Below are 13,622 nucleotides of genomic sequence, written 5' to 3' on the forward strand. Positions count from 1 at the left end.
TTCTATTTTTAAAATATAATTTGCGCATAAACATACCATATATTGTAATATCATATATTGTAATAATAAAATTAAACAGATGTCTTTGGTTTCAATAGGATAGCCGCTTATGTGTACATATTAGCTATATTCACTGCGAGTAGTAAAAATCTACAGTATGCGTAACGTGAACTATAGATTTTCAGTACTCGCAGTGAATAACAGAATACAATCATTATTGTATCATAAGCGAATTAAATATTATTCATACAAACTTATGCAAGGCAAATCAAATTCCTGCAACATGTTAGATATTTCTATTTCCACTTCTTCCACATTAATGTCATTAGCAGTCTTGGGTGTATTTGGATATATTGTTTTTGAATTAAAATCAGCTAACATTGATTTAGTTACAACAAAATTGTTACAGCAAATGCCATGTGCATAAAGATTAATTCGTATACGTATTATGCTATCAAGTATTTTGATCAGTATTCTATTGCGAGTTTTAGTCTTAACGGCGTTCATTATAGAAAAAACGCGTTCTACGACGGCATTGCTTGTCGGTAATGATAGTAAAGTAAGTACATATGTAGCTAATTCTTTAAAGACAAAATTACCTCCTGCATTTTTGAATTTGTAGACTTTAGGCCAAAACGTATAACAATCATTGATAATATTGTCACCAATAATTTCAACCCAGTTAATGTTTAATAATTTATTCCATTGCATTTCCAAAATGCCAAGATCATTTTCGTTAATAAACTCGTTAAGAAAAGGTAATTCTTGAAATTTAGGTCTAATTTGATTTAAACAAATTTTAGGTGACAACATTTGCAATTGTTGGAAATGTTTTATGTTTTGCGGCAGTCTATCCACAAGTTGTAAACACAGCTTTTTAAAAAAATTATATGCACGAAATTTAATTTCATATTTTTCTTTATCCGAACATTTTACACGTTTTGCTGTTATTTCGTATTCTATGCCATAATCTGCTTCTTCTACAGACAAATACGCTAATTCATTGTCCAAAGCTTTACAAATTTCTTGGAAATTTTCTGTTATAAATAATGGTTTAAGTATTTTTCGAGCTATCAAAGTAATTAAATCCTTCAAGTCATAATAAGCTTGTCCTAATTCTACATTTTCACTTTGAAATGACAAATTTACGAGATTGACTTCGTGTAAAATAGGTTTAATAATTTTTAGATACAAGTAATTACTGTCATCATTTAACATTAGATTTAAATTTCTTGCATGTTGACACTTTTCTTTTGTTACGACAAAACTGAAATGCGTTTTTAATTCGAGCCAGTGTTCTAAAATTATTTTTACAGCATTATATCGCACGAGCCATCTCGTTGATGACAATTGAACGAAATTATGAAATTGTTTTTCACTCCCTTCGTTAATAGTATCCCAAGTAGCTTTGTAAGTTGATCGCCTTACTGCACTTATTTTAAACCAGTTGTATATTTCAGTACACAAATAGTCAATGCTAGCGGGAAATTCCTCAGATGCTTTTGATACAGCATTATTGAGAGCATGGCAGGATGCACTTAACTAATTGCAGTTTGGAGCTATTCGATTTTAAAAACGTATATAATGAACGATTACGTCCGCACAAGTTTGAGCCACCGTCTGTTCCTAATCCTATAAGATTTTTTAAATTTAAATTAATATTCTTACAAAAATCCATCACAGCCTGATATAAAGTTAGAGCATCAGCTTTGTCAATTTGTATAATACCTAAATAATTTGTCATTATCTTATTTTCATTGCTGCTAAAATATTTTATACATAGGCACAAATATTTGAATAGTGTAATATCAGTAGATTCATCGACAATTAATGAATATTGCATGTCCCCAACATCTGTTATGAGATCTTTTAACATATTTGGAGCAATGACATGTTTTATTAAGTTGCTACATTTCGTACGATGTAATTCTAGTTTAAAATCTTTAATATTAAAATTATTTAATATTTCACAGATATGATCGATGCTTCTTAAGCTTGAATGACATGCATTATTAACGGCAAGTTTTAAATCTCTTATCTGTTCTTCTTGTTTTGGGTTTATGTTGCACATGGACGTAAGCTTCGATTGCTTCTTCAAATCTTGCATGTAATCTTGGTGATGTGTAGTCTGGCTGTGCTTCTGTAAGTCTGTTGCATGCGCACGTAGAGTCTTTTTGCATACTTTGCAATATGCATTTTTCAAATAATTTGTTGGAACGCTGTCAGGAACTTGACTCAACCATCCTTGAATTTTTTAAATAAAAAATAATTATTATCATCTTATTACCGTAATAAATAATGAAAATATACACATAACATAAAATATAAATATCAAGGAATGATTATTCTACGAATTCTTTTTCAAATTGTGCCATACTCATTTATTACGTTTACACGGTTCTATTTACGCCGAAGTTATAACATCGATGTTATAATTTCGGCGTAAAGCGTGTCGTGTAATGGAGGTCATTATCATGTTAGTCAAAATTACACAATCATTTGACTATACAATTCTACTAGTGACGTATCTTTATTGGAAGAATCCTATGCTTAAGCCTGGATCCTCATACGGACAACAGCGCTCTGACATCGAACGCTAAAGGTACCATTTCATGCTGACGCTTGACGCTCATTTTTAGCGTCAAAATAGGTCACGTGATTAAAATTGACACTTGCTATTTGTCAATTCTTATCATGTGATCTGTTTTAACGCTGAGAATGAGCGTCAAGCGTCAGCATGAAAAGGTACCTTAATTAGTGAAAAACAGGTGATAGGGATAAATTTTACCCCTACAATCTGCTTTTCATCAATTAACGCTCGGTGTCAAATCGCTGTTGTTTGTACGAGGATTCGGGTTAAGGATTTTCTGTTGTATAAGCGCTATAAATGATTATCTAATCGATACACACCCCTCTTTATTTACAAATAGCATGCAATACTTGCTTTTTATATTATCTTCTGCCCAAGATTCTTTTTCCCATTCTTTTTTATATTTTCTTTGATTTTTTGTTTGCTGTTTTTTATTTATTTTTCGTCTCTTATGCAGACTACTGGTCTGCTGATTGGATAATTTTTTATCATCATTTGGACTATTGCTACTTGAAGAGTTGCTACTACGGTTCATAATCCTGCAAATAGACAGAATGTAAACATACTTACGCATGTGCATATGCAGACTCAATGTATACATGAATTTGTACTGATTATAAGATAGAGACATACAGATTTCATTGCAAAATAATAGTTGAAAATAAGTTTGTAAATTTCTTAAAACTTAGGGCTGAGTTCGGGAACATCACTCGAATGCCTCCGTACATCATCTCATCCTTGTTTAATGGACGAACAACAAAGATGAAATGGTACACAAAGGTACGAAGGGTGATGATGTTTCCGAATGCAGTCTAAGTTTTACGAAGATTATATAACCTTTTCAGAAAGGTTCTTTCAGAATGTTTATATGGGATATATAAATATGTATATTTCTAAGTAAGATAAAAATTTTTAAAACAAGAATACGATAAAAATTAGAATAAAGATGATAGAAAATTACCTGATTTTCGATATCAAAACATTCGTTTTACACGATCCACTTAATGTCTGCGTTCTATTTTCAACAGTTTTCACTTTTCAGAGCTTCTATCGATATCAAGTTTTATTTTTTTTCTTTTTCGAAAGATCTGAATAGGCCTGTTCTTTTTACCGACTGGTACACAGATTAAATTCTGAATTGTGTGCAAGTATTGCAAGTAGAGTAAAACATAATATTAGCGGGCTACGCAGAATAAAAAAAATAGAGAACAGAGGAATAGGGCCAATTTCACCAATGTCGGTTAAACTATTTAACCGACGGTTAAAGTGTCAACCGTGATTGGTTCATTCTGGTCAAAGACAAATGCGATTGAATAATTCCATTGGAATTAACCGTTGGTTAGTCTAACCGACGTTGGTGAAATTAGTCCTAAGGATTTCAATCTATCAGAAACTGTGTATTACAGTACATGATTTCTGATAGGTTGAAATTCTTATACTTTGTTCCTTGTTCCTTTTATTCTGCGCAGTCTTAAGAGTACTTTCTAGAGAGTCTGTAATTATCGCCAATTCAGAACTCACCTTACTCACTACGTGATACGAATCGTACTCTGGCTCGGGATTCAGAAAAGGTTAGAGTGATGCTGAGTTTCCACTGAGCGCGTCACGCGTCGCGTCGTCGAAGGAGAGAAAGAGAAGGGATGTGTATTTATAATATAAACTTCTCTCTTTCACGACGCGACGCGTGACGCGCTAGGCGGAAACGTACCATGACAGCGACACAAGCTGCAGAGGCGACTCTCTGATTACAGAGTACATTTTTTAGTACTTCCCCATGACAGTATATGACGATCGGAATTTCAAAAAAGTCCCTAGAAGGTCCTGTTCAATTTCGATTGGCCGTTTGCTTGGCGCAGAGGACAAAGGATAAATCACGTTGAAACAATGATGAATTTTTATAAAGTAAAATTTTTTGTACAAAAAGCCAAACATCGCCAAAATGTAAAAGGTTACCGCCAAAGAAAATCGCCACTCGCCAAATTTACATTGAAGTCGCTTAGCCAAGCCGAAAAACGCCAATTTGGCGATAAATCGCCACATCTGGCAACCCTGCTGTCAATTTTGATTTCTGCGACTCGATTATTGAAGACAATCGTTAGAACTCTTGTAGAGTTGCTCAGAACTTTTAGTAAACTGCTCGAAATTAGAAAAAAAATTTTTGTGTATGGATTTGCTATAGTATATATGTATATTGATTAAGACGCATTCTATGCCCAGTGGTGCACATTAAAGCCATCGTACACAAGTAACAATGGTGTACAATGACTTCAGTTTACACCAGTTAGCACTAGAAGCATCCAATCGAATTAGAAAGATACAAATTTGAAAAGAATATAGTAATGCAATTTTTCGATATAGTAATGTTTTGAAGGAAGATTGAATAACTAATTACTACAACTTTGGTTGAAGGAATAAATATGTTTGAATGAATTGTGTTTTAATTAATTGTGATATAATTGTGATATGATTTAAAGATAAAACCACACTTGGATTGGAATAGGAAGATTTGTCAATAAGAATACAAAGCCATATACTTAGGTTTCATTGTATGTGAAGATAAAAATAGTGTTCCATATTGATTTTATTTTATAATTTAGTAGAATTTAATAAGAAGTACTATTCAATAGTACTACATAAATTTTTAAAGATGGTATCATTTGTGTTTTATTTTTTAATTTGGAAGAATATAGAATTTAACTTGGTGCCGACTGTTGATATTAAATGTTTTATACAAATGAATAAATGATACATTTCATTAGAATTAAGTAAATAATAAGAATAATACCACGTAAGTTTTTAAAGATGTTAAAATTTATTATCAAATCGAATTTACACTGTAGTGGAATTAGATAGGTATGTTTTAATGTCTACTAGGGCGATATTCATAGTCCATTTTTATTTTAAGACCGTCTTAATATTCTACTGAACAACAAATGTGATTAGTCATGTGCAAATGTGATGTGAATAGTTCTAAAATGGTAGCTTTTTTGTCATTATTGACAATTTAATTTGTTAGGAATTATTTGTATTATAATAGTGTTTTAAATTTGACAGTTATTAGCGCACAGTCTATTAAAACGTAGATTTAATTCACCTAGAAATCTTATTAGACTTCTACATCCACATAAATCGTATTTATCTCTATCTTCATCTATTCTTAAGAATGTTTAGAATTTCTAAACATTATTTCAGTGAAAACATTTCGCGACAGTCTTTTTCTTTCTTTAAAAAGGATATAAGGAAATAAAGAGGAAAAATTTATTGTTTTACTAAATATATAATATACATATATAAAATTTAATGAATATATTTATATCCTTGTAAACATAATCACATGTGGCGTAACAATTTCATCAGTACTTACTATGTATCGCTTATTTTGCAAATCATATTTATACCAATTAATAAAATTGTTAACGTAAGCTACGTAGTGACCGCTGTTTTCGTATCCTCGATATGATGCTATACCTGCAAGACGATAATCTTGATTTTCGACGTTTACAATATTCTGTATATCGCCTAAATGGAATACCTTTTTCTCAACGTTAATTTCGTGGAGATATGTATCATCTGTGAGGATACTCGTGTCGATTAGAAGGTGAGGTCCGTATTCGATGTTTTCAATGGCGTCAGATTTACATGTATAGCATTTTCCATTCGTAAACGCTGCTTTTTGTATCGACTGTTGTATGCCATTTAAACCATTATGTAATATTTCATTTACATCGATACTTACTAACGGTAACTTACGGATACTTAATGCTTACATTCTTTGCAGGTCTTCGTTCTTGTGCAACTTGGAGTCGTTTCAAATAAATGTTCTGCTAAATGCGCAGCGTTACAGTTTGCATTTATAACGTAGACATTTGTTGAGTGTACGATGTTACTTGAAAAATTGGCGTAGAACACAGTATTTGTCCTCGCAATATGTAATGTCGCAAAGTTTGCCACTTTGTATTATATCCTATGCTAAACTTAATGTAGGATTACTTGTTACCGTTGTTACTACTGTTTTATATGCACTATTCGAGGCAAATGTATGCAAGACCACTTGTAAAATGGAGTCGAATGTGCATGTTTCACAAATTACAAAGTAGGTTTTGTCAATGCATACAGAAGTACATATGCTACTGTTTTTAATTAATGGTATACCAACTGCATCATTTAAGTGATCCCATTCTGGACAATCATCGAGATAAGTAAGTTTCTTTGATTTCTTGGGATTACTAGAAGTATTTTTATTGTCACAATTTTTAACATTATGAAGACCTTTTCAGTTTTCAGTTTTATTCCAGGAATCATAATTGGTTACTATTTCGTCATTTTTATCCAGTTCTTGATTGATTGGCAAAGCAACTAAATTGATTGAAGTATTTATTGTTTCATTAATTTGTGTGACGACTGAATTAGTATCTTCTTCAGAATGTAAATGATTTATTTTATTGGAAGCTAATGTTAATTTATACCATATAGATATTCCACATGACGCAAAACAAATTTGTCAACTCTCATAGGCACTTGACCATCGAATACTCTGCGTTTGAGATTGGCAAATTCGGCTTCTACAGAGGACAAAGTGGCAGTATTCTCGTCATTTGTAAAAATAGGTTGCATTGTACCTGTCCACAAAGGTATATGCCTCAAGAGAATTTTGAAACTTTTTATAATTTCTGGCATGTAGAATGTCGCATTTACGTTGTCTCCGTATTGTGATTTAGAAGCAATAGTCTTCGCATCTTCTATTATTGACTCAGTCCAATGTATCCAACTGGTGAGATCTTCATCCTCTTCCATTTCAATTTCGGTTTCCTCATTAGTTGTCTCTTCTATTTCAGTTACGTTTCCTTTTATGATTGTATTCACATATCTCAGATGAATCTCAGAATTTAGATATGTGTTATTGTTACGTCCGGGTTTTTTTTTTGGCGGGTTTGTAAATCGCGAGTTCCCGAACGCGGCGTATGGGCTCGAGAGTCGGCCGACGGCCGGAGAAACACTCTTCGGATATGAGTGGAGGGATTTGTGGAAGAAGGAGGGAACCGATCAGAGTGCGAGAGCGATAGTGGGGCCGAGCGGAAGCACCGATCGACTCTCGCCTCGGCGTGTGTACTTCACAGGGCAAGTTGCCGTATATGAAAATCATTGATAATGATTTTAAGAAGATAGGTAATATAATATAATAATACAGTATAATACCACTGTAATAATGATATAATAGAATGTATAAACAATGGAATGTAGTATCAGCGGATAAGATATGAGATAAAAATAATCTACCATACTATAAGAGTATAGTATAATAATACAATATAGTGGAATAATAATAATATCAGAATAATACAAGAATGTAAAACATAAGGTAGACAATATAATAATATAATAATAATATAAGACTATTAGATACTGGCAATAGTTATTGCCGAAAGAGAGACCGCGTCGCCTCTATATATATATATATATATTGATGCGCAAAGGATTGCCCGGAAGGGGCTAATGAGGCCCTCGGATGACGCCGAATTTCATCATGTCAGAGTGGTGGATAGCAGTGGATAAAAGGTGAAGAAAGGCACTAGAGGAAGTAAAAGAGTGAGAGAGGAAGAGAGAGAGAGAAACGGAAGGTAATAAGGAGCCTATGCTCCTCCGTCGCCCTGAAGGGACTCGCGTGGCCGGGTCAACGTGGTGATTCGAGCTAGGGCCGGAACAACCCGCTCCCCGGTGATGACCCGAAGCTTGATATACCGCGAGATTTGCGGTATCACCTCGACGGAGGTTATTCGCGGTCGTGCCCGGGGCGATGGCGCGGGCGGGAGCGCCAGCCCGGGTACCGCGGTCGGGGCTTGGCGGGCCACCGGCAGGGGACGCGTTGGAATCCTGACCGGGGCCGCCGAATCCGCGTCCGGAGGCCTCGGCCGCCTTGATGCGGTAGGTGGGCCTGAAACCCGGAGACGCGGAGGAGGAGGAGGAGGAGGAGCCCTGGCAGTCGCCTCCACGATCGGTCGCAACGGCCCTGGACGATTCGGTTCCGAAGGGAACGCGGACCCGTCGAACTCGCCCGTCCCGGCGAACCGGGCCCAGAGCCTCCTCTTCTGGGCCTGCCACCCCGCTCTACATCCCCTTCGGGTGCGACCCATGACCTGTAGGATTAGTATTTGCCATTGTGGTTAAGTGGGAAAATAAGTGGGGATATAAATACGCTGGTATCCGTGATTAGTATGCTTAAAGAGGAAGCGCGAGAATTTAAAAGGGAGTAATTACAGAAGAATGTAGATTAAATTACGTTCCTGGAATGGACGTCTGAATATCGCGACTGAGGTTGGTTTCGCGACGACCAGTGAGTAGCAGCAAAAAAAAAAGGGGGCGAGGAAAAGGCTGCCACGTAGGGAGGCGCACAGTTCCCTTGATTCCAAATCGTTGAGGGGAACACTACTCACTGGGGGTGAGATATCGCGACGAGCGTCACTTATGGTACGCGACGCGTGCACGAATATTACGCGAAGCAATCGAGACACTCCCGGTTGCGCGAATTCCGGCGAAAAATAAATGCGCTAATACAGCGGACGAATTCCTGATCGCGGCGGCCAGTGAGTAGCAAAGACAAAAAAAAAGGGGGCGAGGAAAAGGCTGCCACGTGGGGAGGCGCACAGTTCCCTTGATTCCAAATCGTTGAGGGGAATACTACTCACTGGGGGTGAGATATCGCGACGAGCGTCACTTATGGTACGCGACGCGTGCACGAATATTACGCGAAGCAATCGAGACACTCCCGGTTGCGCGAATTCCGGCGAAAAATAAATGCGCTAATACAGCGGACGAATTCCTGATCGCGGCGGCCAGTGAGTAGCAAAGACAAAAAAAAAGGGGGCGAGGAAAAGGCTGCCACGTGGGGAGGCGCACAGTTCCCTTGATTCCAAATCGTTGAGGGGAATACTACTCACTGGGGGGAAGGATTCGCACTCACTCGATCACGCACGCACATTCGCGCATACACACAACAAGAAAAATAAAATAAAATAAAATGAAATGAAAGGAGCAAAACAACAAAAAAAAAGGCGATGGTTCACTATTGTTCACTGAACTATGTGTATAAATTTATTAATGTGACTCGCGAATAAACAAACAAGAAAAAAAAGGAACAAAAGAATAACTAGAGAAAGAGACCGACAATCTACGAATTAATTAATTATCCGGATAAGAGAAACTAATTTAATAGTAAGAAATTAATTAATTGCTTGCTTCGAGTTGAATATCTAATAGAATTACACTACGCACTATACAAGCGCAAAAATCGTTGAAAGGAACGAGAATATGTCGAACACGACGAAGCACGCACTATTTGAGTAATTAATTAATTATTACACTTACGCTCGTGTGGTTACGACTCTCGGCTCTTAGTAGCGTACCTTCGGAGTATCTCGCGATTGAATTATACTGCTTGAATATCACCTTATCGTATACGACTTTAAAGACTGCTGGATTCGCTCGTGAACTTCTCGTATTGCTATCGAAAAATAGAACAATAATGGTCCCGAGCGCTCCGTTTCGCTCGATTATATAGGGCCAGCTTGGTGGCCCGCGGCGTGCGGAAATGCCGAATTTCTAGGAAAAAAGGGCAATAAATCACTTTTGCGAATAATTAATATCTCGGCACCTGATGAGTGCATTGCCCTGATACTTGGTATTACTTCAGTTCGAATTTATGCAAAACGTTGTGTCGAGTCGGATTTCCGTTGGGAAGCGCGGAGGCGCCGTGATAATGCCGCATACCGAACTTTAGTTTTTCCAGATAGGTTTTCGCCCTATCTGTCAACGCGGATCATCGAGTTTCGCGCGACGCGCAGTAAACTCGTATTCTTGTCTCGCCAGCTTGTTAATTGATGATTTCGGCAAGAAAGGCCGATTTAGGTACGATAGCGCGGCATAGCTTTGTGCCGGAGGCGCTGGTCGGCATCTTCGTGCTTTGAATTGTATCGTGGCGTTAATTAATCCTGACTTATTGATAGTTTATTAATTCGCGTGAGGCGCCCGGGAGGTGGTGCCCTCGCGTAAGCGCGGCGCTAATCGGAGTTAATCAGGTGCGCAGGCGAAACGTACGGCGCGATAATAATGAGCGTGAGCGAGATGGAAGACTCAGGGGCGAAAATTGAGCCGGAAAATAGAGCGCCGGACGTAACAGTTATCATCGCGTTTTCCAATTTCTTCACTTAAAGCCACCACCAGTATTGACTTCAAGAGACGTTGCACTTCTTCTAATGATGTCATTCGGCAAGCATGGGCTACGTTCTTAAAAAAAATTGTCTAATTTTTGGAGATTTTCCTTTAAGACAATTCCATCTCGCTACCATAGCTATAACATGACTAACGTCTAGTCTGATATAACACGAAGGTTTCTGCTGTAGTAGTTTTTTAATTAGTATGTTGTAACATGTTTGCAAGTAATCTGAGAGATCGGCAGATCTTGCGAAAGCACGGGAAAGCGCTGTTAAAATGGCTTTACTAAAGTCACAAACTGCAATCCGTGATATTGGCGCGCCACTGCGTAGTATTTCCAAAAAGAAGTATGTAATTAATGCTGCATCATGCTTGCAACTTACTATTTGGAAAACCACTATACTTTCCATTTTACTAACGCATATCCATTGAATACAGAAATATATGCGATGATTTTTTTCCTCCGGAAAGTTGGATCTTCTTTGCAATACTGCCAGTTGCGTCAACGGCTAAATAAGAATTTGCTTATTATGCAATTTGTACAATATCTGTTGCTCTTCCAGCCAATACATACAATAAAAAGGATCGTTTCTTAAGTCCTCTGTACACGGTCAATAATATTGAGTCAGTATTATTGATCAGTATTACTGACAGTATGCATCAGTATTTTTGTGCAACCTTACACGATCAGTATTATTGACAATATTTCAATTCAGTTTTACGTGGTTTAACGTATACACTGTTACGGCGACATGGATCTTAAGCAAAAAGCGTGTATTGTTATAATTTTGCACTACTGACAAAAAAGAGAACAAAACGTAAACAATGGGTTAAATATTGGATTAAAAAACGGGAACAATATACGCATTTAAAGGCTCTAGCAGGTTAAGAAGGGTCAATCGGCCCCCAAACGGATTATGACCAGCATGTCACCAAAAAGTTCGTTGACCCGAAAAAAAAATTTGGAGAAATTTTTAATTCCGTACACCACCCCTTTTCGGAGATATTGCCTTATGAAGTATTTTCATATTTTATTTTTGTCACGAGACCTATCAGATACAATTTTATTTAAAAAATTTGAGCATACAAAACGTATCAAAAGGTATTTGAAAATATTTTTTGCGAGATGTTCCAACCTAACCATAATTTTTAAAAAATTCTTGAAAATTTATAAGTGACCCCGTTTTGTTAGTTTATGATTGGCAATCTCGCAAAAATTTAAAAACATGTATTTTTAAACTTATTTTCACCCTGAATTCTTTCAGAATTTTTTGAACCCGGCATCATGCCTAAAAAAATTAAAACTCGCCTAAAAAGGCAAAAAATCGCCATAAAATATATATCAAATAGCCATAAAGTCCTAAAAGGCTCATAAGATAGCCTGCAGAATTCGCCATTAGTTTCGTTTTATGGCATTTTGAGTATTTTAAGAATGCCCCAAGGATATTTTGTAAATGTTTTAGAGTTTTAAGACTGCTTTAATGCTGAATAGTAATGTTAATCGAATTTTAGGGCTGTCTCAGAATTGTATTATGGCGAATTCGACAAACTGCACTAGTGCGCACCAGTGCGAACTTTTTTGGTGCCACGCATTCGGAATGTGCGCACCGTATCAGTGCGCTTAGATTATCGTATTCGGCAAATGAAAACTGACCTAGTGTAGTACTGAATTTGTATTCGGACCAACCGAAAGAACCGAACGAGTGTAAGAAATATTGCACTGACATTTTTGTCAGTGCAGTTTGGTGTTTGGACAAATAAAATTAGTTAGGCAGCAAAAAATTACAAAATGGATAAAGAAAGAATATTATTTATTATAGATAAATTATTAGAAACAAGTAGTAGTAGTAGTAGTGATGATGAAAATATGTTGTTTAATAAAAGAAGAAAGGTCGAAAATTAATTAAAAATAAGAATATTAAATTATTATTATTATTATTATTTTATTATTAATTATTATTAATTAAAAATTAAATTATTAATTAAATTATTAATTAGTGTAGTTTTGCACTCGCACCGTGTCAGGGCAGCACCCTATCAGGGCAGCACCGTGTCAGAGCAGCACCATGTCAGAGCAGCACCGTGTCAGGACAGTACTGTGTCAGGGCAGCACCGTGTCAGTGCATATGTATCGAATGTGCCATTTTAGTTTGTTACGATTGTCTTAAGGCGATGTGTTTTAAGACTTCCATAATATTGCATAATTGTTTTAATCAGAGCGTTGAACTATCTTAGGTTTATCTTGCTATCTTACCTGTGTCTGCAGACTATCTTATGAGCCTTTTAAGGCTTTATGGCTACTTGATATATATTTTATTGCGATTTTTTGCCTTTTTAGGCGAGTTTTAATTTTTTTAGGCATGATGCCGGGTTCAAAAAATTCAGGGTGAAAATAAGTTTCAAAATACATGTTTTTGAATTTTTGCGAGGTTGCCAATCATAAACTAACAAAAGGGGGTCACTTAAATTTTCAGGAATTTTTTAAAAATTATGGTTAGGTTGGAACATCTCGCAAAAAATATTTTCAAATACCTTTTGATACGTTTTGTATGCTCAAATTTTTTAAATAAAATTATATCTGATAGGTCTCGTGACAAAAATAAAATATGAAAATACTTCATAAGGCAATATCTCCGAAAAGGGGTGGTGTACGGAATTAAAAATTTCTCCAAATTTTTTTTTCGGGTCAACGAACTTTTTGGTGACATGCTGGTCATAATCCGTTTGGGGGCCGATTGACCCTTCTTAACCTGCTAGAGCCTTTGTTAATCGAAATACGGTTAACCTATACAAAGGATTTCAAAAATTATTTTCGAATGAGTGA

At 36.3% G+C, this 13,622-nt stretch overlaps 1 protein-coding gene across 1 annotated transcript; it reads right to left on the reverse strand.

The window, feature by feature from the left end:
* Nucleotides 1-240: 240 nt before the first annotated feature.
* Nucleotides 241-2,633, reverse strand: LOC108775676 (uncharacterized). The gene is made up of 2 exons (XM_018542107.1): nucleotides 2,571-2,633; nucleotides 241-873 (listed from the first exon to the last, which is right to left on the reverse strand). Exons 1-2 carry the CDS (start codon nucleotides 2,631-2,633, stop codon nucleotides 241-243), a joined length of 696 nt encoding a protein of 231 aa, XP_018397609.1.
* Nucleotides 2,634-13,622: the final 10,989 nt, after the last annotated feature.

This window comes from Cyphomyrmex costatus, unplaced genomic scaffold (genome assembly GCF_001594065.2).
Source record: "Cyphomyrmex costatus isolate MS0001 unplaced genomic scaffold, Ccosl1.0 scaffold304, whole genome shotgun sequence".
NCBI lineage: Eukaryota > Metazoa > Arthropoda > Insecta > Hymenoptera > Formicidae > Cyphomyrmex > Cyphomyrmex costatus.